This window comes from Petromyzon marinus, chromosome 24 (genome assembly GCF_048934315.1).
Source record: "Petromyzon marinus isolate PM22_M1 ecotype Great Lakes invasive population chromosome 24, UKy_Petmar_22M1.pri1.0, whole genome shotgun sequence".
Classification (NCBI taxonomy): Eukaryota; Metazoa; Chordata; class Hyperoartia; order Petromyzontiformes; family Petromyzontidae; genus Petromyzon; species Petromyzon marinus.
The window spans coordinates 17,313,902-17,337,902 of record NC_133690.1 but is presented as its reverse complement, the minus strand read 5'-3'; the positions used below and the strand labels follow the sequence as shown (position 1 = coordinate 17,337,902).

General features: G+C 46.5%; 2 protein-coding genes across 15 annotated transcripts in view; both read left to right on the top strand.

The window, feature by feature from the left end:
- The window catches only part of LOC116945640 (CUGBP Elav-like family member 1), a 285,868-nt gene extending 278,096 nt beyond the window's left edge, over nt 1-7,772 (top strand). For 3 of the 6 annotated variants that reach the window (XM_032960154.2, XM_076069476.1, XM_032960155.2), the window contains exons 12-16: nt 910-978; nt 1,825-1,926; nt 3,346-3,570; nt 4,893-5,036; nt 7,637-7,772. In XM_032960154.2, the coding sequence (XP_032816045.2) occupies nt 910-978; nt 1,825-1,926; nt 3,346-3,570; nt 4,893-5,036; nt 7,637-7,764 (668 nt within the window). In that variant the 3' untranslated portion in view covers nt 7,765-7,772. The remainder of the gene's footprint in view (nt 1-909; nt 979-1,824; nt 1,927-3,345; nt 3,571-4,892; nt 5,037-7,636) is intronic. The other 3 variants (XM_076069475.1, XM_076069478.1, XM_076069477.1) reach the window with 2 other exon arrangements.
- Nucleotides 7,773-21,010: 13,238 nt separating this feature from the next.
- The window catches only part of MED25 (mediator complex subunit 25), a 46,682-nt gene continuing 43,691 nt past the window's right edge, over nt 21,011-24,001 (top strand). For 3 of the 9 annotated variants that reach the window (XM_032960147.2, XM_032960150.2, XM_032960149.2), the window contains exons 1-2: nt 21,013-21,382; nt 23,509-23,698. In XM_032960147.2, coding sequence (XP_032816038.2) covers nt 23,562-23,698 — 137 coding nt within the window. In that variant the 5' untranslated portion in view covers nt 21,013-21,382; nt 23,509-23,561. Of the gene's footprint in view, nt 21,408-23,508; nt 23,699-24,001 lie in introns of those variants that run through there. The other 6 variants (XM_032960148.2, XM_032960145.2, XM_032960152.2 and 3 more) reach the window with 4 other exon arrangements.

Here is a 24,001-nt window from a genome sequence, read left to right as displayed (position 1 = left end):
CGCATGGATATACTTGCTCGGGCAGTTGTGCATGGCCCAAACGAGCCCAGCGTAATTTGCATTCTCATCTCTGATTGACAGCAATCAGAACGGCTGTGACTCATTTGCATGCACACACGGGAGAGAGAGAGAGACGGGGGATGGTGAGGGGGGGGGCTCCGTTTCTCATTTGGCATTTTTTTTCTTTTTAAGACAAAAAAAGCCCACAAACAACAACAACAAACAACACAACAAACAACAACTCTTCCTCACGATTACCTCAATTCCATTATTCTTTTGGTTATATGCACCCATTTATTTCCACCCCCCCGCCTCCTCCTCCATCCATCTTTGTTTAAACAGATTTAATTTTATTTCATTTCTATTTGTTTAGGTTTGTTTTCCCTCTCCCTTTGTTAAAATTCATTTGGCTCAATTTCAGCATAGTAATTAATACGAGGAGTCACTTTAAGCCCGCCGTGATATTTACTCGGCTGAGTGGCGCAGTGGTTAGTAAGCCTGACTTGGGAGCCACAGGGTTGTGAGCTCAAAACCCATCGTGGTGTGGTGGGTGTGCGGGGGGAGGTGGATAAATTGAGTACCGCTTTGTAGAACGTCAACAGTGGTCATCCTGTGGATGGACTGCCGATATCTCCTTCGTGCGAATGTGGAATATCCTCAGCTGGTGCAGGCCTACTGAAGCACGATGATTTCGACCATATTTAAAAAATGTGTTTTATAATTGACATCATTTTTACTTTCACCCAGGAAAAGCCTCACTGAGTCTCAACACTCCTTTTCAGGAGGTGGGCAGGGGGGGTGTTTGTCAAATTCCATAACAATGAGCACATGCCATGTGAGAGGAGACCAGCAGGATACCTCGGAGAAATCCCAGGCGTACAAGTGAATAACACTCATAACTCCACACAGATACATTCAAGAATCCATTGCTGTACTGTCATCTCCTCGCCACATCACTGCCCAAGACCACAATTCCCGGTATGCCTAGGCAATGTCCCCCATCCAAGTAATAACCAGACTCAAGCGATGTTGCTTCTCCTTCGAATTCTGCGAGAAAGTTGTAATGCTTTTCCTGCTTGGCACGTGTAAGCCATCGTGGTTCCCCACGCGGTGCGGTGCGGTTTTCCACTGCCCGTTTGCCGTGCCGAGCCCGAGACCAAACAACGGTACTGCCGGCCTTGCGAAACATCTCAGTCTGGCCTGGGTCGCAGTGGGGCCAGGTGCAGGGATGATTGCGTGTTCACTGAGCGTGACGTTGTTATTCGGTTCGCTGGACGACTTGACGTCACTGCGTCATCTGCACGAGATCCCAACTCGTTCACTGTGTGTCACATTGCTGTTAGGCCACACACACAAAAAAAACCTCAAAACATTTGTTAATGCTGAAAGGAAAATATAGAATAGGCAACGTTTCTGGCATTGCACCTTCTTCTGTACAGAAGGGCCCATTTCCCAAAACGTCACCTCTTATATATTTTTTCCTTTTGAGGGCTCACCATTAGTGGCGAGTGTTGTTTATTTTTTTTATTAGTATTAAAATCCATGCCCGCGCACAACTTTCCAACGCAGCAGCAGCATCGCCGAATAATTTTTGTCGGAAACGGCTGTAACCCCCCCCTGCCCCCACCCTCCATCATCGACGCGCGTTACCACGCGCTCGCTCGTCGCGATGAATCTGACGCCAGGGGCTCGGCTCGACACCCCGAGCCACGCCGGGTTGAGCTTGGCACGGCCCCAGCACGGCTCAGTCGCGCAGCGGAAAAAGTGGCCCAGAGAAGGGAACGGCGTTGAGCTTGAGGTCCGTACGTTCCGGTTTCTGTTTAGGCGGCCACGGCGGAGGAGCGGGCGGCGCTGGGGCCAGTACCCTGGCCTCCCTGGGGGCCCTGCACAGCCTTGCTGGGGCCTCGGCCATCAGCCCGCTCACCGGTAGGCCCACGCGCCGTCGCTCACACCCAGGGCTGGAGTCAGGAGCCTTTGTCCCGGGGCAGAAGGGAGCCCCCCCCCCCCCCCCCACTCACGCCTCCACCTGTCCTCCTCCCCGTCACCCCCAAAGACAAAGACCCCCCACCCAATATAACCTTAACCGAGTGTTGGGGCAAGTGCCATTTAGCGAGCACCTATGACGGCCAGTATGGCACGCTAGGGGGTGGTGTGGCCAACACCACGCCGGGCCGCCTTTACCTCCCTGCTGGTGATGCTTACACACCGCACTGAGTACTCGTTTGAGGCTGAGTCGGCCTAGGGGAGGCTCAGGACGGGTTCAGATCATAGTCTCCGCCAGACACACACAATCCCCAAACCTTGCTGCTTAATGTCCGATGTGGGGTGGAGGGGGGGAATAAACATTGCAGGATGAAATTAAAGCAACACACGCACAAAAATCAGCAGCAGCGGTTAATAAAAGTGGCATTCTTCAGCTCTCCGGAGAGCTGTTGAGGACGAGCGTGGGAACCTAACGCCGTCGTGGAAGCGTTGTCTACGCTCGTCATGATTAAACAATAACGTGAACAACAACAGCAAGTCCCACTTCTGTTAATTCAATCAATTGTTTCTACTTTCTTACGGGGCCCCGCCTGCAATTTCGAGCTGTGAACAAATGAACTAATATTGATGAAATGATGCACTCCTACAAGGCCATGTGGCTGATGAGATGAGTGAGAAATGCTTAATTTTATAGGACAGATATGTAAAGATGGCCCTCTTGCCTCACTTATATGTATTGAAATAAACACTTGTTCCTTCGTGAAAAAACAGAATACACAAACAAACTAAAATCTTTCATCCGACTTGTTACCTCCAAAGTAATATCATCTCTAAACCATTTGTAAACAGCTCTTTGATTGGTGTAGACCTACTGCAGGTGACGGAGACCTCTCCTACATTAACATTAGTTGCCCCGCCCATCTCTAAACCTGCCTCGGCAGATTCCCCCCTCTTTTGTCACCTGAAGACGATTGCTTGTGTTGCGATCGAAACGTCGTGATATTGTATCATTTTTTCTATCTACGTGGCTTTACCGAAAGACCCAAATAATATGAATTCCTGCAGTCACGAAAGCTTTAAGTCAGGAATCAACAAAATTCGTTTATAGTACAGCTCAGCGGTATGTTGGAGAGCAAACATTTACACTGGTGTGCTGTACTAGTAACGAATTGGCACGTTCTGTTTACATGACAAACCTCTACTAATTGGCTGTGTCGGGTGGTGGCGGGTTTAACGACACATTTATATTTACGCGATCTAACACAATCTAACCCTCCCCAAACAAACCTATATTATGGATGATATTGGTTCGCGAAAGCCTTACTACGTGTTTAAAAAAAAAATGCACCAAAAATTTCCCAGCAGGCATTGCGGCGCTGAACGGCAGCCTTGGCGTCGGGGGCTTGGCCAATGGCTCAGGCAGCGGCGTGGACGCCCTGGCTCAGGCCTACTCGGGCATCCAGCAGTACGCAGCCGCCTCGCTCCCCAACCTGTACGCGCAGAGCCTCATACAGCAGCAGCAACAGCAGCAGCAGCAACAACAACAGCAGCAGCAACAACAGGGTGCGGCCGGCAGCCAGAAAGAAGGTATTTATTAGCAGCCATGGGAATGTGGAATTCCCGCCACTGGGTTAGGGACAGCCAGCAGAGGTGACCGCAGCCGGTGTTGGTGACGTCGCGATGTCATTTCCAGATCGAGTGATCTTCTGGGTTTACCTCGTGGCAACATTTATTCAAAGCGACTGGCGACAAACATACTGTACAGTGACCCTCACTGCAGCCAGAACTATGCAGGAGCTGGGGGTAATTCCCAGGCATGTGTTAAAGATCCTCCCTCAGCTTACTGTGCGCAGTTTCATTGCAAATTGTCTCGTATTTTTGATGGATTCAGTGAGTCTCTTGAGGAACATCTAGCCACGTGTTTGGCGACTTTCCGCTCTTTGCATAGCTAGCCAAAACTAACGCCGTGACCCCACTACTCATTCCAACAGGAAGACTCCCTGACTATGACGAGGGGCATTCTGCCCTGGGTGCCTCCCACACTTTTTTTCTAGCTCGTTGGGTTACGCAACCTTTTTGTCCTCTTCGTCGTCATAGCAACGGAGCGTCAATCTGTCACTCGTGCATGACCATCACCAGTTGTCTGGTCCCCGCGGTTTGCGACAAAAATATGGACTTCTTGTCCATTGATGAAACGGCTACGTCGTTTGGGAGTAACACCCGTCGTGATTGAACCGCGACGCCGCGGGTGTGCGCACATGGGCGCTTTCTTACGGCTTCAGGTAGAGAAAGTATTTCTCTAGCTGGCACACCACATTAAGCGTACCTCTCTCTGTGGCTGTGGCTACTACGAGCCACAAGCCACCTCTTAGCCTACTCCAGTCGACCGGTGCGAAATTAAGGGCCTGCGAGTTATATAAATAATTAATAAAACATAACAACGCGGGGCAGGGCGAAAGGAGATAGGATGGTGGGTGGTGTGCAGTGAGCGGTGCAGAGAAGCGTAGACGCACGTACAGACGCATAACGCGGGCGACTTGAGTGGCTCTGAAGTTTGCCGTGCAGGGAGCGGTGGGGAGTCGTAGGCTTGCGGTTAGCGCTACGCTGCGCTACGAACCTGGCGACCCGAGTTCGATTCCAACTCACGACCAACACCAGTGACGATTTATTTGAACGGGTCCTGGGCCTCGCATAGGTCGGCTAAGCCTCAAATGAGTACCTGGTGTGGTGTGTACTAAACATCGCCACTGGGGAGACAAAGGCAGCCAGGCGTGGTGTTGGCCACCCACCCCCTTTGTGTGCCGTGCCAGCCTTCGTAGGTGCTCGCTAACAACACTTGCCCTAACAGTCTGTATCAGGCGAAATGGGGAATCTTTGTCTTGTGTGCCCGTGTGTCCATTATCTCCCAGGACCGGAGGGAGCCAACCTGTTCATATACCACCTGCCGCAAGAGTTCGGGGACCAGGACCTCATGCAGACCTTCATGCCGTTTGGGAACGTGATCTCGGCCAAAGTGTTCGTGGACAAGCAGACAAACCTCAGCAAGTGCTTCGGTAAGAGCTCGACGTGGCACACCCGGCCGCCGCGCCTGCCAGAGGTCAAAGCGCCCAAATCGCGCTCGGAAAGGCTGGGAGTTCAGGTCACGGTCGGGCGTCGATCGCACCGCGTTCAATAGAACACGCCGCGTGCTGCCGCGGAAGGTTCATGCCGCACACGTAGCGGTGCGCCGGTTTCGCTGGGTAAAAATCAATTTACGTGCTCACAGTAAATTAAAACTCGTATCTGTGACATTCGTCGATGGTGCCGTTTGTTGCTGGCCGCGTGACGTTGTGGGCCATTGAGTTTGTGCTCGGCACAGCAGCGATTCGGAACGAAAATGCAACTAATTTTGCTGCTTGGGAATTAATTTTGTGTGATGAATGCAAATGATTTGACCGTGTTATGTTCAGGTCTATGGGGTGGACAAGAGTATACAAATGAGCTGGATATATATTATTTTAATAACATAAACGGGATTGTAAGATCGAGACAAAAAAATGTTGGCTTATTGCACGGCTTATGAGAAGATGTGTTGGAAAATTGTTACCTGTGAGATTGTAATTTTACATTAATCTACTTGGTATATTTATTTGAATGTGGTACAGTGATGTAATATTCATATACATGTTGTAAGGCTTATGAGAAGATCGTATGGAAAATGGCTCAGTGCTGTGCTGTTAACATTTGGATGTGGTATTGGCTTTTGTAAGACGCCTCGGGAGTATTTCTCAGATGAAAGACGCCATGAATACACCTTGTACATATGAGTAGTGAACAAAGAGAAAGATACCCCGTATAGCCTTAACATAATTCTTGGGGCAAGTGCTGTTTGTGAGCAGCACCTATGAAGGGCTGGTATGGCACACGAGAGGGGGTGGGTGGCCAGCACCACGCCCGGCCGCCTTTGTCTCCCCAGTGGCAACGTTTACACTTCGTACCATGTCCTCGTTTGAGGTTGTGCCGACCTAGGGGAGGCCCAGGACCTGTTCAGATATTCGTCACTAACGCTCTCCGTGGGCGGATTGTGACAGCCTAAAATCCAGATTCCATTCCACGCATTACCTTTCGGCCACTGCCGAGTAAGCAGCTAAGACGCCAATGCGAGGAATTTCACAAACTTACGACAGACTGAAAGTTCACGATAATAATATATAAAAGGGGCAATGTTCACAAATCCGTGCCTGAGAGACCCGGAGCTCAGGACTGGCAGGGCAATAAATGCGTGCTTTATGATGATCATTACGCTCTGAGGGGTCCTCCCCAACAAAATGAATGTCACGGGCTTCACGGACAAAATTAATTGCTCTCGGTCATGGAAATGTTTCTCGTTAAACACCGCCGTCTGAAAATTAAAGACTTCGGCGCGAGCGTCGTGCTGCGTGGCCGAGCGCTTTCTGCTCGGAGGGGGCGCAAGGCAGGCGTCTCGCCGCGACGCAGCCACGGGGGTCACGGGACACCCCGCTAGGAAAAACGACAAGTGAGCCCCGTCAACCGTTTGATTCGACGCCTTAAGGATGAGCTCACGAGCAGATGCGGTGAATGCGAAATCCAGAAAATGGGCCGTGGCCAGATGTTAATGGAATTACGCGTAATTATGGGTGAAGATTTATTTTGTAAGTTTTGAGCTGTAAAAGGAAAGCGACCCCCCCCCCCCTCGTATTAAACGTGGGATCGTCGGTTGATTGTAAATTATTCCACGTGCCGAGTGCAGCAGGTGGTTACATCTCAGTGGGGCCTCTTGTAATAAAAGTGGAATCCAGTAGAGAAATAACTTTGTTTATTTTAATGTAATTTAGAATAGCTTACCCTTAATTAATGCACTTCTATGATTGTATTTCTCACTTCTCTCCCGCTCTCTCTCTCTCCCGCTCTCTCGCTCTGTCTCTCTCGCTCTCCCACTGTCAGCCCGTTTGTATCTCTCTGAAGCAGCATGCGCGGCCGTCCACACGCTTCAATTTATGGGCGGTTTATTATAATCCTTTTTGTTTCTTTTTTTATTTCGTTTAATGAAAGAAAATCACAGAGGAGTAAAAATATGCAGAGGTGGAAAGAGATTTCAATGTGGCGATGGTCACAAAGACGATGGTGGTGAGAGTGACGTTGATGATTGTGGTAATGATGATTATGGTGGTGAATACAATTATGATACTCTTTGATTTTAAATACCCCGATTGTTAAGTGGTGGACACTCGAGGTTAGGGTCGCAATAGCTCGATTGTACTAATACGTTATGGTGTTAAAATGTGGGCAGCTCTGAGACAGAAGCTGATTTTAATGGAAATATCATAATTATTAATCACCTCGGAAAGCCACAGAATCTAAGGACTATTTTTCAGAAGGGTCCTGCGTTGGGTTTTTATTTTTTCAAGACGTGTTCAGCCAATTAATAATGAATGTTTATCATACAAGTGGGAGAGAACTGGGACACCCGGAGAAAACCCACACGTGCGTGGAGTCAATACTCTATCCCCGTACAGACAGAAACAGATGGGGATTATTCCACTTGCTGTACTGCCTTCAGAACAGCCAGGGTATGCATCTCGAGTACGCATCGGTGACCGTCGTTTTTGAACACCCCACCCTCTTTGTCTTTCTTCTCTGGGCCCTCCTCCAGGTTTCGTGAGCTACGATAACCCCGTGTCGGCTCAGGCCGCCATCCAGGCCATGAACGGCTTCCAGATCGGCATGAAGCGACTCAAGGTGCAGCTGAAACGCAACAAGAACGACAGCAAGCCCTACTGACGAGGGAGGGGGGGGTGGGAGGGAGCCGGGTGGCCCAGGAAGGGGGACGGCGCGTGGGGGGTGGGTCCGGGGGAGGGGGTACCTACCCAGGGAGCACCGTGGTTCAGGCACGGCTCCTGAGGCTTTGTGGGTTTGGTGTAATCCAGGTTGGGGACCTGGGTATCGACGGTGGACCAGGTTTGTAAATGCATATCCGGGACCAAAACACACGACCTTTTTTTTCCAGGCGGGGCTGGGGTATGGGAGGGGTGCGAACGCGGCTGAGAAGGAGGTTGTCGAGTGAGGGGTGGCGGGGGCGAGGGGGTGGGCGGATGAGCGGTTGGCGACGATGTCGCGAGTGGCAGGCGAGGTGGGCCTGTGGTCGTTGAGGACGGGGGAAGCCGTCTCGTTTCGGGAGAGGAGTCTTTTCTCCGCGCCATCAGAGTCCGCTCGCCGATCGGTGAGAGTGTCCGTAAAAGTGTCGACGCATTTTCCTGGCGCTCGTTTTTTGGTCTGGCCACTCTCCCCGGACTCTCCGCGGACTCCTCTCTCCGTAGACTTTGCCCAGACTCTGTAACCCACCACCGCTCTTCTGAAGTTGATGGATGCCACACAGCCACACGCGCCCCGAACCTGACACCCGCAGCCATCCGCCCGATCCATCCATCCGTCGTACTTCCTCCCCCAACTTGTACCCTCAACCACTGCACTCTCAGCCACTGCACTCAGGGGGTGAGACAGAGGATGGGAGAGTGTCGGATTGTGCTTGGGCATGTACAGCTCTTTAACCTCATCCATCACTGCCAAATTTTTCATTAACTGTTTTCTTTTTTTGTTTTTCGAATTTATTTTTCATTTTGTAGCATTTCAAATATATTGCAGTATATATACGACATATATACTGTGAATATCAATACATAGATAATGTATAATATATACTGTATATAGCTATATAGTATACAGTATATTTACAACAGATACAGTACTGTATATAAAGATGCAACTGGTGCATACGATGCAAAATTCATGGAACGATGTCATTTAACTTGCAGAGGTAAAAAGTCAGCTGGTCAGTATGCGTGAACATTGGCGTAAGGTAGCGGGGTCGCTCAAAAGTTACTCAAAAGATGCTGTGGTCAATTTTTGAAAACCCTGACCAGAGCAACTGTGGATTAGGAACATGTAGAAGTCAACCTGATTGGTTATTTTAGGTCACATGTTTTATAAATAACTAAGTAAACATCCACACACGTGGCACGAGTATGGAATTAATCACAAGCACGAAAAAACGACCTGAAAGTTAGGGATGTTATAACTTGATGAAAGGATTAAGTTGAACCCTAGGAGGCAAATTTAAACATACGTAATCGCAGACGTTTCCCCCCAAAGGGTCAGCCCGTGGCACCGCACTCGGGGCCTATTGCAGGGCCATCGGTGGACATCCACTCACGATCACTCGAGGCTCCTCGACACCTGGGGGACGTTTCCCGACTAGGAACTAAACCACGACCGATCGATCACCGCCGTTATGAAGTTCGCAGTGGAACAAAGGCCTCTCGCTGTTTACACATTTTTGCATTCGTTCCATAAAAAGAAACACACGCGGTGTTGACGTTACGTTTACATTCACGTATCGGCGCACGTGCACAACAGGGGGAAGGATGGGGAGGGTGGGGGCAGCGGCTTTGACACACGAGAGGATTGTGCCCGACGGAAACAACATTGTGACGCGAGGCGCGAATGTGAAATCCACCGTGCTTGGCCCGGGTGGTGCAAAACTGTGCCACCGCGACGCAGAGACGCAGTTGCGCTGGGCTTCCGTGGGGAAGGGGGGGGAAGGAAGAGACCGAATGCTTCCATATTTCCTCGGAGGGCGGGCGATTATGGAATGTCTCTCTCTCTCACACACACACCTTATCGTTCTCTCTTGAGAGAACGTGCCGTTATCATTCAGCAACCCCGCGGCGCTTGGCCCGCGTGCGTGCGTGCGTTATCCGTGCCGCTCTCTGCCGATGCTCTGTGCCGCTGACCGCCGCGCAAAATTTCATCGTCGTTGTTCAGCCGCTGTCGCCCGCCCCGCCGTTCATCCACCACGCGTCCCCGCGTCCCCGCGGCAGCTGCGTTCGCACATTCACGGCACTCTTCCCTTCGGCGGTGGTGGCGGCGGCGGCGGCCCCACTTGTCAACCGATTTATTTGGTTCGTTTTGTACACACACAGACGCACGCGAGTGCGCGCGCACACACGTTATAAATATATATAAGCGTAAGAAGCAGGGTTTTAAGTGGTATTGGACACAAGCAGACATGTGAAGACAATCTGTCATCTGCTTACAAAGAAACAAACAACAAAACCAAGACCAAGGTGAAGAAATCAACAAAAAATACAAAACCCCACCACCACCGACGTGAAATGCACACTTCTCACCAGATGTAAAAAAAAATAGAGGGTTCAAACACAGAACAACAACAGAAACAGGGAGACCAACAAATTCGACGAGGTTGTGTGTGAGTTTGAAGGCTTTAGTTTCCCTGCTCAGCAACCGTTTTGTTGCACGCTTCAAGTCCCAATGTTTACACGTGCTTCACTCGGCAACTTTATTTTGCCTTTTGCCAAACGATGCTCCCAGAAGAGAGAGTTGAATCGTCAGGTGACAGAGGCTTAAAGTTACTGTTATATCGCGATGGGGGGGCTTGAGCATTTTTACGTAAACTCGTCAATAACTTATAAAATGCAGGCGAGAGAGGGGGGGCGGAGAGAGAGAGAGATCGAGCGAGAGAGAGAGAGCGTATTGTACTTAAAGGTGATGCGTACACACAACTTGAAGGTTTTTAGGAGAATGTTATTTAAAATAATGATAATTTAAAAAAAAATAATTTTATCAAAATATAACTCAAAATTATGCTACCAATTTAATCTGTCGGGTAGAGGCCATTGCTCTGTATATTTTATTGACAGTATTTCTATTTTTATACGGGTTTTTTATGAAGTCATATGGCTCAAATGATAATTTATTTCCTAACTTATTTGGCACTTGAAAAATAAAGTTTTTAAGACAGGTCGGTAGTACATGTTCTCGTAGTTTTGTTAAAGTGCTCAAGGTGTTTTCACACTTGTTCTGAGGTTGTCTGGGATCAAGTTTTGTCTAAGACAAGCTGCTACATTTGAACTGTTTAAAAGTGCGTTTTACATCACGACTTGCATTTTTATTATTCGTTTGCCAAGATGCCATTAACTAATGTTTTTTGTTGTTGTGTGTGTGTGACCGTTTTGCACGTCACTGCATCGTCTCTTTGGCTCGTTACATCTTATAACCGCGTTGGGTTTTTTTTGTTTGTTACAAAAAATGTTATATTTCTCTTTTCTCCGTAGCGCATCATCAGCTTGCACGTGGTTTTAAAGGCACGGGGGCCCCATGTGTGGGGGTGAAGCCACTCCCGAAAGCTGGTTCAGTTTTGGCCGATCCACGGAAAGTTAGGGGTCGGTCATCCTTTAATGTCTCCGCGCACCGGTGGTCGGGTTTCTTTGTTGTGCGTTCGTGATTCCTCATTTCGGGAACAGTTTTTTTTAAATATCTCGCGGTGCGTGCACTCAACCGTGAAAACCCCCAGTTCCACAGCGTCGAACTTTTTTTTTTCCGAGAAGGAACGGAGCATGTTGTTAGGAGATTATTTGGATCGTACATCGTGTGTCATTTACCTATTTGCGTTGTGTCCAAGCCAAAATGCTGGGGGGGGAAAAAAAGGCAAAACAAATGCAAGACTAGAATTTATGCGCTTTGTGCTTCGTCGAGATTTTGTCTAAACCGCTGGAGATTTTAAACGTTTTTTTTGTGTGTAAACGTCTCCGATGTATATTCCCCATAGATTAAAGGGAGAGTAAGTTGGAGGAAAAAAAAGTCGACGAAAAACCAGAAAAAAATATGTCACCTTTATCTTTTTGCGTTACTTTTGCGGCGATACATAATTACGCATTGGAGCATGTGGTTTGTGGCACGGCAGAATTGTGTCAAGTGGCGTCTTGTTGTTTGAGATTCACGAAAGGGCCTCCTCGCCCGGGTCACCCCTCGCCCCCCCCCCCCCCAACACGTTGTTTAGACTGCCTCCAGCTTCGTTTGTGGCGCTACCAACACCCCCCTCTCTCCTCCGACCAACAGCGACGGAGGATTAAGAGACAAGGAGTTTCGCCAGTCAAGAATGCCTGAAAAAGGGTATTTTTATACTTAAAATGAATATAATTTAAAAAAATATATGAAGAAGAAACACGAATGAATGATTAGACAACAGATGGATATAAATTAAAGGTGTGTAAATTAAATAAAAAGTCAGCGAATGAAGAACGCTAAATTTAACGTACAAAAAATTATCTTGGAAGAGCTGTTTTTTTGTACACTAGCCAGGCTGTTATCTTGCTATACTTTGTGTGTTGTTGTAACTGTCGTCTGCCGTTGTTGGTGTTTTTTTTGGAGCTCGTTGCAAAAGCAATATGAATTGTTACCGCGGTGAGAATTGAAGATGCAGGTTATACATTCCTCCCCGGAGGTGATTATGGGGCAGGCGCTCACAAAGGCCACCGCTCTCCAATCACCTCTCGTTTGAACACAGATCTCGACGTGTATTGCGTTTCGTCTGAAGGCAGGAGATCTACTCTGTGGCCACAACGTCCCTCTGCAGCATGCACCCTGCGGCAAAGGCGAGGCCCCTGGCGCATTCTGCCCTTGCAATTTGGGAATTATTGGAATACGGGAAATGCAGCGGACGGTAGATTGGGAGACGATCCGATGTGATCTGGCCACCTCGAAGCCCAGACCTGACAACAAGGGGAATACCTGGCAGATTGACAAATATTGAGGATATTGAAACAGCTGTCCGGAATTTGCTTGTGCAGTTACACAGCCATCCGCTTGGGAAGATCTGTGGTGGAGAACTGGGGCACGAATCCAGCCTGCGTGCTGAGAATGGAGGGCAACAAACGTAGCTGTTCGAGTCGAGGAGCATCGTCTTTTTTTCATGCAAAGGAACTTTGTGGCCACCCTGTATATGTCCACAAACATGCATACATATATATAGGATTTGTATTTTGTAAAGAAAATGACCGCGTCTTGCTTATGTTGTGAAACCGTGTGAATTTGAGCGTAGGCGACGTGCAACTCTAAAGGAAAAAAAACTTTTAATATGAAAATTTGTGCAACATCTTTAGATGCCAGTTCGTTAAAACGTCCTCGTTTGTGGGACATCTGTAGCTCTCTTAGATGAAGCTGTCGCGTCTTGTCACATTTGTTTTCGGCCAATAATAGTTTTGACAATCCACTTTTGATGTTTTCTGTACAAAACATTTAAAGAAACGTGTTTTTTCATGCACAACTCTTTCTTAAACGAAGTGTAATAATTTGTGTATTTTTCATTAATCTGTGTGTGTGTGCATGTGGGTCCTGTAGAACATTTTGCCATGGTTAGGTCTATTTATTGTCCGAGTCCTGTACGCATCTTAACAGTGCCAAATGACTTAGTTGTGGTTCAGACTTCGGTTGATGATTTATTCTTTATTCATTTTTAACGGGGGGGAGGGGGAACGCAAAGCCATTCTCTTGCAGAGATTTGTGTTGCTGCTGTTGTTGTCGTCGTTAACATTGTGCATGAGAACATATCGGATCATAATTTTTTTAAAGAAAACATCGTACATTGGTTGGCTTACGTATCACGTGCATTTGCTATCGACATTTAAACCGTAATTTTATTTTATTTTCAAAATGAACAAAATGACTAAAAACCAAATACGTTCTTTTGCTTGCTTGCCAACTCAATGTTGCTGAACTCAATTTTCTTGCCGCCTAACTTGCGAGATTGAAGGTCCTGACTTTGAAATGAAAGGCCATGTGGTCGTTCAGTGAATTAATAACGTAATGTTCTCAAAAACATTGCTTTTTCATTTTAATCGCCATGCCCTTCCATGAGTAAACCGGTTAAACCTTGCAGACAAAGCAAGGCACCGCCTCCCTCTCCGCAGCTCTCGTTCTTGCGGCCCAATAAAGGTTTCTGATTTGACATTTAAATTACGTATTCACTGTAAAACTCCCACCCTCCGTGCCGTGCTGTGTGGGCTGGATGATAGATAATATGTCCACGGAAACAACGCAAATATGTTTTAATACACTGCTCTAAAAGTTAATATATAACGAACACCCTTTCAGGCAATGGCCTTCATCGTGACAGAAAGTACATCGCCTAATTTATACATATTTTGTATAAGGACAGTGTTATTGGCGAACGTTGTTTTGTTTTACTTGTGCTTGCGTACCACTGCTAATGCAGCATCGCAGTTTTGATGTGCAAGGGAGATCGCCGCGATGTACAGGAGGATGGAGATTGTCGTAGCGGGGAGTGCAGAATAGCGCACAAGACATGGACGCATCGACTCTATTTCCAGCTGTAATCCTCCCAGTTACCGTTTTGCGTCGACAAAATATTCTCATACATGGACACGGCAACATCCCACCCTCGATCGGTGGACAAACAGAGATGTCACCTTTACATTAACGCTTAACACGTTATCATGCGGTAGGTGGGGAGTAGAGAGGAGGCATGCCGAACCTTGTGCAAATTTCAGTTGAAGTATAATCGTCGTCGTCATCAACTCTAAATATTTATACCGCCACCTCCCATGCCGTACGTCTCGAGGCGCTGCGTGGCAGGGGACCCTCGGTGGCAGCTGTCCCTGTGAGGCGCTGGGTAAACGCAGCACCAGCCAGCAAGTGGGCGTTAGTCTGCCAGTAGGGGGCGATGCTGCTATTTGGCTTCCCAGGTAAGTGCTCTGCGAACAATTGATCAAATACCGACGCTTACTCTGTGCGTTCAGATTCCTTGCGCTGTAATGTAAATCCGCATCGCGATGCAAGCTCTGGTTGCCTGTGTCGTACAGCCAACCACGTGCAACTAGGGCCGTGTGTCTTGAGCACACTTTGAAAAAATTCGGATGCAGGGACAACGTGGCATGGGGCTCTAACTCGGCGCCTGCAGCTCCAGAGGTGCATCATCCACCCCGCGCTGTGCCATCGTTGAGTTGACGTGGACAAAAAAATCGATCTTTTTCCCATGTCATATTACGTATTCTTGTTGCAATCATAAAAGTATTGATTTGCTCCCGAACCGAGTGTACATATTTATGGTAGAACAAATGAATAATAGGCCTTAATAATATACTTTCTTAAAAATGTTGATGGGACCTGCCAAGCAGAGAAGTTCGACGTCAAATAAATGTTGTAGGTGAATCGGACATCCAAGGACCTTTTGCCATCGTTATGTGTTTGTTAAACTGCCAAAATTTATTTAGGAAGCAAAGCGCTAACATTTCAGTCGATTGACCTTTTTCGGTTTTCTGAACAAGGCCAGTCACCCCGAAGGTCGCTTCTCTTTTTTTTCTCTCTCTAAATCTATGTGGCAGTTTGACTACGAAACGACACGAGTCATGACGCACCCAAAGCCACCGCAGTTAAAACTTTAAAATCAAAACTCTGCGGCTGGCTCCTGTGATATTAACCGTTCCGTAGAAATTACTTGCATTGACCTCCGAACCGAGGTTCTGTAATTGACGGAATTGATCTCAAGTTGCCAAATGTAAAATGCGGTGCTGGCCCTGCATGAAAATCTGCTGTTTTTTGCGTAATGCTCCATCTTAAGTTAATACACATTTTTCGCGTGCTTCTACTATTATTTATCTGAGATGTCCTGTAAAATTCAGGGATAGTCAATGTTCTTTTGGGATTGAGAAGCCCATAGCAGCCACGAACACAATCTCTTTGACTTGACTCACATTACAGTGAGCTGTGATGCGAAAGTGGCACTGCAGCCAAATATCTGTAATTGAGAAACGTTTCAGAGTCACATTGCCTGCAACTTCTTTGTAAGCCTAGATTTCTCGGTCAAATGAATCTCACCCAGCAAAAATCGCATTGGCTCCACCGTTGGTAAAACGTGCGTTACGTGATTAATTTCAACATGCTCACAACTGTTCTATTATTACGATGAACATTTATATTCTACCACTGAACCCACCAAAAAGCAGTTGGCTTGTACTACAGGGAGCAGTGCTGAACAGTGGGAAATGCTGGTTGAATACCAGACTAGCAGGGTTATTGTGTCGGGTTCTCACTCCTTACCACTGTGTGGATCGACATTAATTAAGGCTACATTCTACGGAAATAATCCCTACCTGAGCTAAAGTCACACCTCTAATGCCATTTTGGTGACACACCCTGGTTAACAAAAGGCGTGGATATGTGTAACGCAAGCTGTGTGTCGGATTGACTGTTTTGTTTGATTTTATTTGTTGTGATAAAAGACCTGGTACCAACTTCGACGATTAACAAAAAACACACACACACACGGGACATTGCGACCCCAGTGTGGAATTCATAAACACGAGTGTCGTGCACGCGTCGCTCAGACTCCTCTCGTAACAGCCGTCGTGTGCGTACGTTACTTTACTTTCAAGATGATATACATGTACATAACTGTATTGTTGAACAAAAAAAATACTGTAACCTCTTGCCGTATCTCCGTTTACAGATTCCATGCAAAAATAATTATACGGTGACATGCTTCCATGCATAACTCGTTCTTTATAAGTACTTATTCGGTGTCAAAGGTCGTTCACTTATCGCATGCTTGTAAGTCTCGTATTTTAATTGGGCTTCTGGAATATATTCACCACACATCACCTGGCCGTAGAGTTAGAGGGGGTAGGAGTGCAGGGCTAGAGGGGGTGGGCAGGCAAATGGAACCTGCTGAGTATAAATGGGACCTGCTTTACGCATTTTTATTATTTGTTCGGGAATGGCGAGTGTTGGCGCACCGTGCAAAAACACAGTTGGTCCGAGGCCCCGCGCGCTCCGTAAAGAGGGGACGGTCTGTCCCTCTGGCGCTGGAGGTTCCTTGGCCTCTAGCGACACTTAACGCCCATTCGGACTTGAGAACAAACAAATGAGGGGTGGGCTTGGGTTTAAACAAAAAAATGAAAAAAATATTTTTTAGAACAGAATAAAATTTAGCACAGCGCGTGTCGTTTTTGTGTTTCCGTTTGTGTGTTGAGACTCGTCGTGTATGGTGTATCTGTAGTATGTGCTGTGTTGTCAGTCCTAAAGCACAAGGCTCTGATCTGCAGCCTGTCATTGCCAATCATGAACGAGGGGCAGGGCCGGCTTTCGCTGAAGCTGTGTCGGAGCTGGTGGGAGTCCACGTTTTGCATCATCACCTAATTAGGTCTCGTTACCGGGAATTTCTCAGATCACTTGTAACGCGATCATTTAATGGGATTAAAAAATAAACGGGCGTTAGTTGAAAAAATAAAATAAAAAACGAAACAATGTACTTTTTTTCTCTCTGATAGAATATCGGTTCATGAAACTGCAGCCTCCGAGGTTCTTATCTTGGAATACAAACGGAACGAAGAGTTTGTGGAAAGCTCACGTGTATCACTTACAACAGCCAATCAAAGTGTTATATCTTCTGTGCGGTCTCTGGCCATCCTCTCTCGTAGTGCAGTCTCCGGTATATGTAGTTTATTACGCGTATATTTGTAACAGTTAGCAGTGTTTTCTATATTTGACTATTTACCATCTTGATTGTTTTTTGGTGTTCGTTAGTTGACGACTGGTTTAATCAAACACACAAAAAAAGAGTTATACATAAGTGTTTTTTGGTGTTCTTGTGTGTTTGTTCTGTTATAAATTAATAAAGCAAAACACTCTGCCTTTGACATTCTGTGCCCTGCAGTAATGCCTTGCACTTAGTGTGTCTACACTCGAACTTGCAATACATACAGCAAACCACCAGTATTACAATGCACTCTCAACCCTATAAACACCCCTCCATCTCCACCACAGGCCTTGTGCCCTAGTTTTTCTTTGTTAAATTTTCTATGACTTTCCAGGGCTGGTTGATCTTCGTGTTCAAAGTATTAGTCCTGCCTCACAGCACTCAATATTTTGTCAATATTTGTTAAAGAACAGATGCACACACAAGTCTGTGGTTTCGTCATTTATCTTAGATTGTTTTGAAACAAGACAAGAATGACCCACATGCTACAGAGATGCCAGTGCGGGGAAGAAGGATGCGGTGGATGAGATGAAAGAAAAGGCGCATAATATAAAAGCTCATGGAGCCAGCAGCTGAGGACCGTGCAACAATGGGACTTCTGGCTTCGAAGAAGAATGACTCGGATGGGGATGAGTCATGAGGATCCTCCACTTTCCCATGGCGCGCCACTCTTAAGTGTGGGTGGTCCTCGTAAGGATTGTGCAGTGTGCTCTCAGTTCAGGTGCGTGCGGCTCAATAATGTAAATCACAATGAAACATTACATAACATTTCTACCGGAAATGTCACCGATTATATATTTTCTCTTTTTAAGGCAGTAATATTGACGAATATGTTACCCTTTCCTTCCTTGATCATTGGAATCAGCCAGTGAATTTGTCATCAGCAGAAGCCTTGATCTACCACTGTTGCGTGCCCACCCCCCATCCCATCTCTATAAGTTCTGAAATGTAACAATCCATCTAACATCTACAAATAAGCTGATCCCTTAGCTCCATCTCTACGCTTGTACGTCCTCTTGGGCGTGTTTCCTCCATTGGCTGCCACTGCGGAAGATGTGCAAATAAGTATGGAGAGATGATGTATGCTTGGAATTACTCTGAGAGGCAGAAAATGTGTCAAGGTAATACAATAATACATCACATAACAAACACGCCGTTAAGTCAACCCATTAAAGTAGTGTCAATTTTGTGAGGCCATTCAATTGTACAAATAAATGTGCACACAGTTACACAAATTAACGCGTGAACTTACACCCACGCACAAATATCTCCCGTATAGCCTTAAAAGACTGTTGGGGCAAGTGCTGTTAGCGAGCACCTATGAAAGCCGGCACGGCACATGAGAAGATGGGTGGGCAGCACCGCACCTGGCTGTCTTTATCACCCCAGTGGCAATGTTTACAAATCACACTATATAGTCATTTGAGGTTGAGTCGACCTTACGCAGGCCCAGAACTGGTTCAGATCATCGTCACTGGTGTTCTCCATGGGCGGGAATCGAACTCGGGTCACTGGGTTCATAGCGTAACGTGCTAACCACTGCACTACCGCTCCCCACACACACGTTCTTATGCACATATGGTAATGGCATTCGTACAGAACGTACAGACATGCCACCAATAGTTAATATTGTTTTAGCATCTAAACACGACCGTATCGCAAGACGTTAAAAAAACAATATTAAAAAAATACACATACTGTAATTCCCCCAAAAAATCTCAAATGCACGTTAATAAAAAAAAATCTATTTCCATTGCTAATCTTTCCCAAAGGCTGAGCACTGCTGTCACTAAGGGTATACCACTTAGCAGTACATTGCTTCCCTTAAAAATACAAGTCATGCAGTATGCAACATGATTTTAATTGGACAGGAACAGTGCACTTAAAGCACACAATTGTGTTATATGTTCGGTCGGGGGAACAAAGCGTGCGATGCGTTGGGGGGGGGGCAGCAGTGGGGGGCGTGTGGTGGGATGGGAACAATCCATATGCAGTACCCCCTTTATAACCTTTATAGTATCCCCTTTATAACCTTTACACCACCCGCCCCCACCGTACCCTCGACATTTGCCCCCCTCAGATACGTTCCTGCATTTCCAAAATCGTTCAATGCCACTGCATTGGTAGTAAAAATTATAATGATTATTATACGAGTGCAGTCTTTTGCCAAAAAATATTTCGTGTAGCTGCAGTACACCAGCAAATATGAATGTGTACAGGCTGGAAACATCAGATAATACAGTACTGTATACACGAAAGGTGTATCGCCCCCTCACCATGGCAGATTGGATTGTCTACCAATGGTGCAGGGCTGTTAACATCAAAACATCCACGTAACTGACTATCTTGATTAACATTTGCTGTTCAATATAGTAATGGCCCAGCGGTATCGCTGGAAACGAGTGGTCCAAATTTGCAAAGGTAACAAAAATATACCTGGCAACTGCGTATTTGAAATGGCTCACGGCAATTAAATCGCCCCTTACTAGCAGACGAATGCCCATTGTCAAGCTGGCGCTGAGTCACCTCGTGCTGCATCGGGACAGCTGCCACTGGGGGTGCCCTTCGACTTGTTTGAGATGAGGTGTTGAGTGGCTTTTCATTGCTGAGCTATTTAAGCGCCATATAAATGCAATGATTATTATATTGTCGAGTCAATGCTTATCGCTAGATTAATATAAGGATTTTTTTTTATTTTGGGGACCGCCAAAATTAGACTTGATTTTACAAAATGTAATGCGGAGAAGCGATATTGGTGAACTATGTTGTTTAAACTTAAGCTTACAAAATGCGGCATCTTGTGGTTTTTAAAAGTTGTGAATGCAATGTGTCTTGTTTACAATTGCGAATCCCCTAACAACTTCCAGCGAGGCTTTGACAATAGATGTGGCTTGTTTGATGTGCAGTCCACGTGACCAGATCGGACATTTAAATGATCGGAATCACCTGAGGTCGTGTAACTTCAGTAGTTCGAAATTATGTCTGTGGCCAATAACAGTGAAGTATGTGAAATGAGGATGCTATCAAATTAATCACTCATATTCGCCGTTTAAATAAAACTACCCTTTTTATTTGACCAGGTAAGGCCCACTGAGCTATTAATAGCTCTTTTTCAGAAGCGACCTGGCCACACATGATATAGCTCAGCGAAGTGGCTTAACATGATCGTGTAAAATTGTATCGCAGCCACATACTCTAAACGCGTGCTGTTGATTCTAAATGTGGAGGAAAAACGCGGAGGAACCGGAGAAAAATCAACACGACCAGGGGGACAGAGACAGAGAGAGAGAGACACGAACTCCAAATATACAGCAGCAGGCGGCGTCAGGGTCGAGATCGAACCCACGACCTCCTTCATACCAGGCGAGGTTCACAGCGTTGGCGTACGGTGATTTTTTTCTGCAAGACTTTGCAGTTTTTTCCTGGATTTTTCTGTTAAGATGTTTTTCTTGTTCATGTCTTTTGTATGTTCCGGTTGCACCCGATTCAAGAGCCGATTGGCTCACAGGGCTATACCAAAGAAATGAAAACTGACATGAAAACGGTGGTGCAACTTTCTGCCGTGGCCCATGGTCTAATAATTAATTAATCTGTGGGGGGGGGGGTCCATGGGCAGTCGTCATGGCAACGATGCCTGGGTTCCTGGAGTCCGAGGGCCTATCGGTAGCTTGGTTACGGGAACTGGGTTCGTGGGGACCCGGGTCTCCGGTGCCATGGCAATGAGGAGGTGGCCACAGGGAACCGGATCCGGCCTCGCTCCTCGGCCTAGCGGCGTTTCGCGGTCACCGCGGAAGCCAGAGTGAGAGCGAAGCCGCGGTTTCTTTTCATTTTAACTGAGGGGTAATAATCGGGCGGCTTCTGAGCGGCAGAGCGCACGTCGGAGTCGTCTTCGTCGGCCGGGAAAACCGATGACCGCGCGACGGCCCCGGGACACCGGTCTGGCCTAGCGCGGCTACCGGCCGGGACGTGGCGCCCAGTCGTCCAAGTGGCCAGGCGAAGCCGGTCCCCTTCAGGCTGCACGCAGGCGTAGGCCGCAGCAAATTGCAGGTGACTTGTGGCTCTTAACTTTTAGGTAATTAAGTATTAGACTATACCTTAATGTGTAGATAGTAACTGAAGTTGTAGATAATAATTTGAAGGGTTGAGGTTATTATTAGGATGACCACTGAGGGCCAGTTGGGATGGACTTTGTCCAATTAATCGTACTTGCCGTCATCATCAGCATGATTCGTTAAATACATAGCCGTGATCGGCATAGGAACTCAACAATTTGACATTTTACAGCGTCACATTGTTACCACATATAAAAAGGCTGTCGTCGATATCACGTGCAACTTAAAAGTCGTCATTATTCACGCGACAATTACCTGTATCCGTGCTTTATTGCGGACAAGAGGAGTACAGTCTTCTTTGGTTCTTTCGGTAAAGTCACCACGTAGAATGAGAATAAAATAATAAATTGATAAAATAACACAATAATATTCTCACGACGTTTCGGCCACAACACAAGCGGCCTTCATCAGGTGAAGGGACGAGACTGTCTGGTAGGACAGCGCTGGAGTACAGTCATTTGTTCTGGGTGGCACATAAACCCTTTTATCCGCGCTTATCCACATGTAAGAAGATCATTTGATCAGATAATATATTCTAATATATCCGGATGCAGGATATGGTGGGGACTTTTGCCCCGTAGATAGCTGTCAATTGGCATTGGTCGCTACCAGCAAATGCATTGTTATTCACGTTTAAACCGTGCTTTGTGCGCATAACATGAATAATGTTAGCGAATAGCGCTCAAAATTCGTGTAAATAGGAGTTTTAGTTTGTAATATTTTTCACCATCTGATGGCTTAAGTACTTGTTTAGCAACCACTGGTTTCGCCGTGTACTGGATACCTATGGGAGGTTTTTATTACCCTTGCATGTAAGAAAGCCGCCGTGTTTTAAATCTGGTGACCCGATTTCAAATCTTGGCTACAACTAATATCAGCGGAGAGGGTTGTTTGAAATGCGATTGGGCACACTCCCCCACCACCGACCCCACTTTCACCGCGAGTGGATTGACAAAGGGCTGTAATTCTTTTTTCATGTTGACCCAGGGTCCCATTACCCAGTTGTGGATGCCGTTTGTACTATTATTTGGCCCCCACAACTCAAGACTAGATGGTCTTTAGCCGCCACTTTCATATAAATCCCACTCGTGATTTTTTCCCATCTCCAACGATGGATTGACAAAAATGGCTGTGTAATGGCTACTCTCATATTTTTTAGATGATTATATTGGCATTCAGAGGTGAGTAGGACATTTTATATTTACAGACGGACATTAAAACTTCCACGCTGCTGGGGTATACACAGCACAGATATGTTGTTTTATTTTGCATCTTTTATATATGTTTGTTGAACTTTCACACCGTACGTAGCCAACCGTGCTATTCGGAGGTGCGCGTGAAGACAACAAACTAAACACAATACAGTATTACCTACCATTATACTTTTATATTTACTGTCGTGATGCACGTACATGGTTGGGGGATAGAACGAAATGATTGAAATAAACTTACACAATTAAAGTGAATGCAGAGAGTGTAGTTTACGTAGCGCTATGCTTTTTGAGAATGTAGTCGGTGCGAACTTTACAGGTTTTTTCTTAACATACGCTGAGTTTGAATGTTAAGTATGCTCATTAGGACTTTCCAAAGTCTTTCAATTAAGTCATTAAAACCGTATGAGCCGCACTGTGTTTGTAGGGCATTAATGCTATTCTACACTGCAATGCTTTAAAAGCACGTAATTGACCACGATGTAGGATTGCTTTAATCCGGTCATGGTCGAAGGATGTTGATTACAATAATTGGTGTTTGAATTTTTAACCATATTAATAAACACAATTGCTCGTAAAATTAACTGCATTTGTAGACAAGCGGTAATTATAAAACTCAACAGTGTATGCGTGATAAGAATTATATTTAGTGGATGCATACTAATACGCACAGTGGCATGATAGGTTTGAAAATGTCATAACTTGCAAACGGCTAAACCATTAAATGTTGTTTGGCTTCATTATATATGGTATTGCTGTTGGCGTATAATTCAGTTTATTTCACTGGCTCTGCATTTAAGGCTTTTTGAGCCTCAGGAGATTTTTTTTTCCTCCCCAACGAACCGAAAAGATCGTGCTGCCGAGGGGCCCAAGCGGGGCCCGCGCCCGGCGCAGCGTTCGAGGATGGTGGTGACGGACGTGGTGGGTGGCGCAGGGCCCAACCAGGCGGTGCGCGACGTGGTCTTCGTGGTGGAGGGCACCGCCAACCTGGGGCCCTACTTCGAGAGCCTCAAGAAGTCGTATCTCCTTCCCTCCATCGAGTAAGCGGGTGGTTTCCCCGTCGCACAACGCTGCCCCCCCCCTCTCTCTCGTCTTCTCCGATGTCTTTGCTCGAGACGCGCTTTATGTTTTGCCCAAAACACCCAATAAACACACAGACACGCAAGTATAAAAAAATGTAAGTATAGTTTTTTAAATAAAGAAAACTGCGAAATGCCCGCGGTGATGCATTTGTGGAATTCTTAGTTGTTTTTTTTCTCCTTTTATGTGTGTGCTGCTGAAGCTGAAATTTTGACATGAAAAACCTTTGCGCTAAGCAAAAACTTAAATATATACAGTATAAC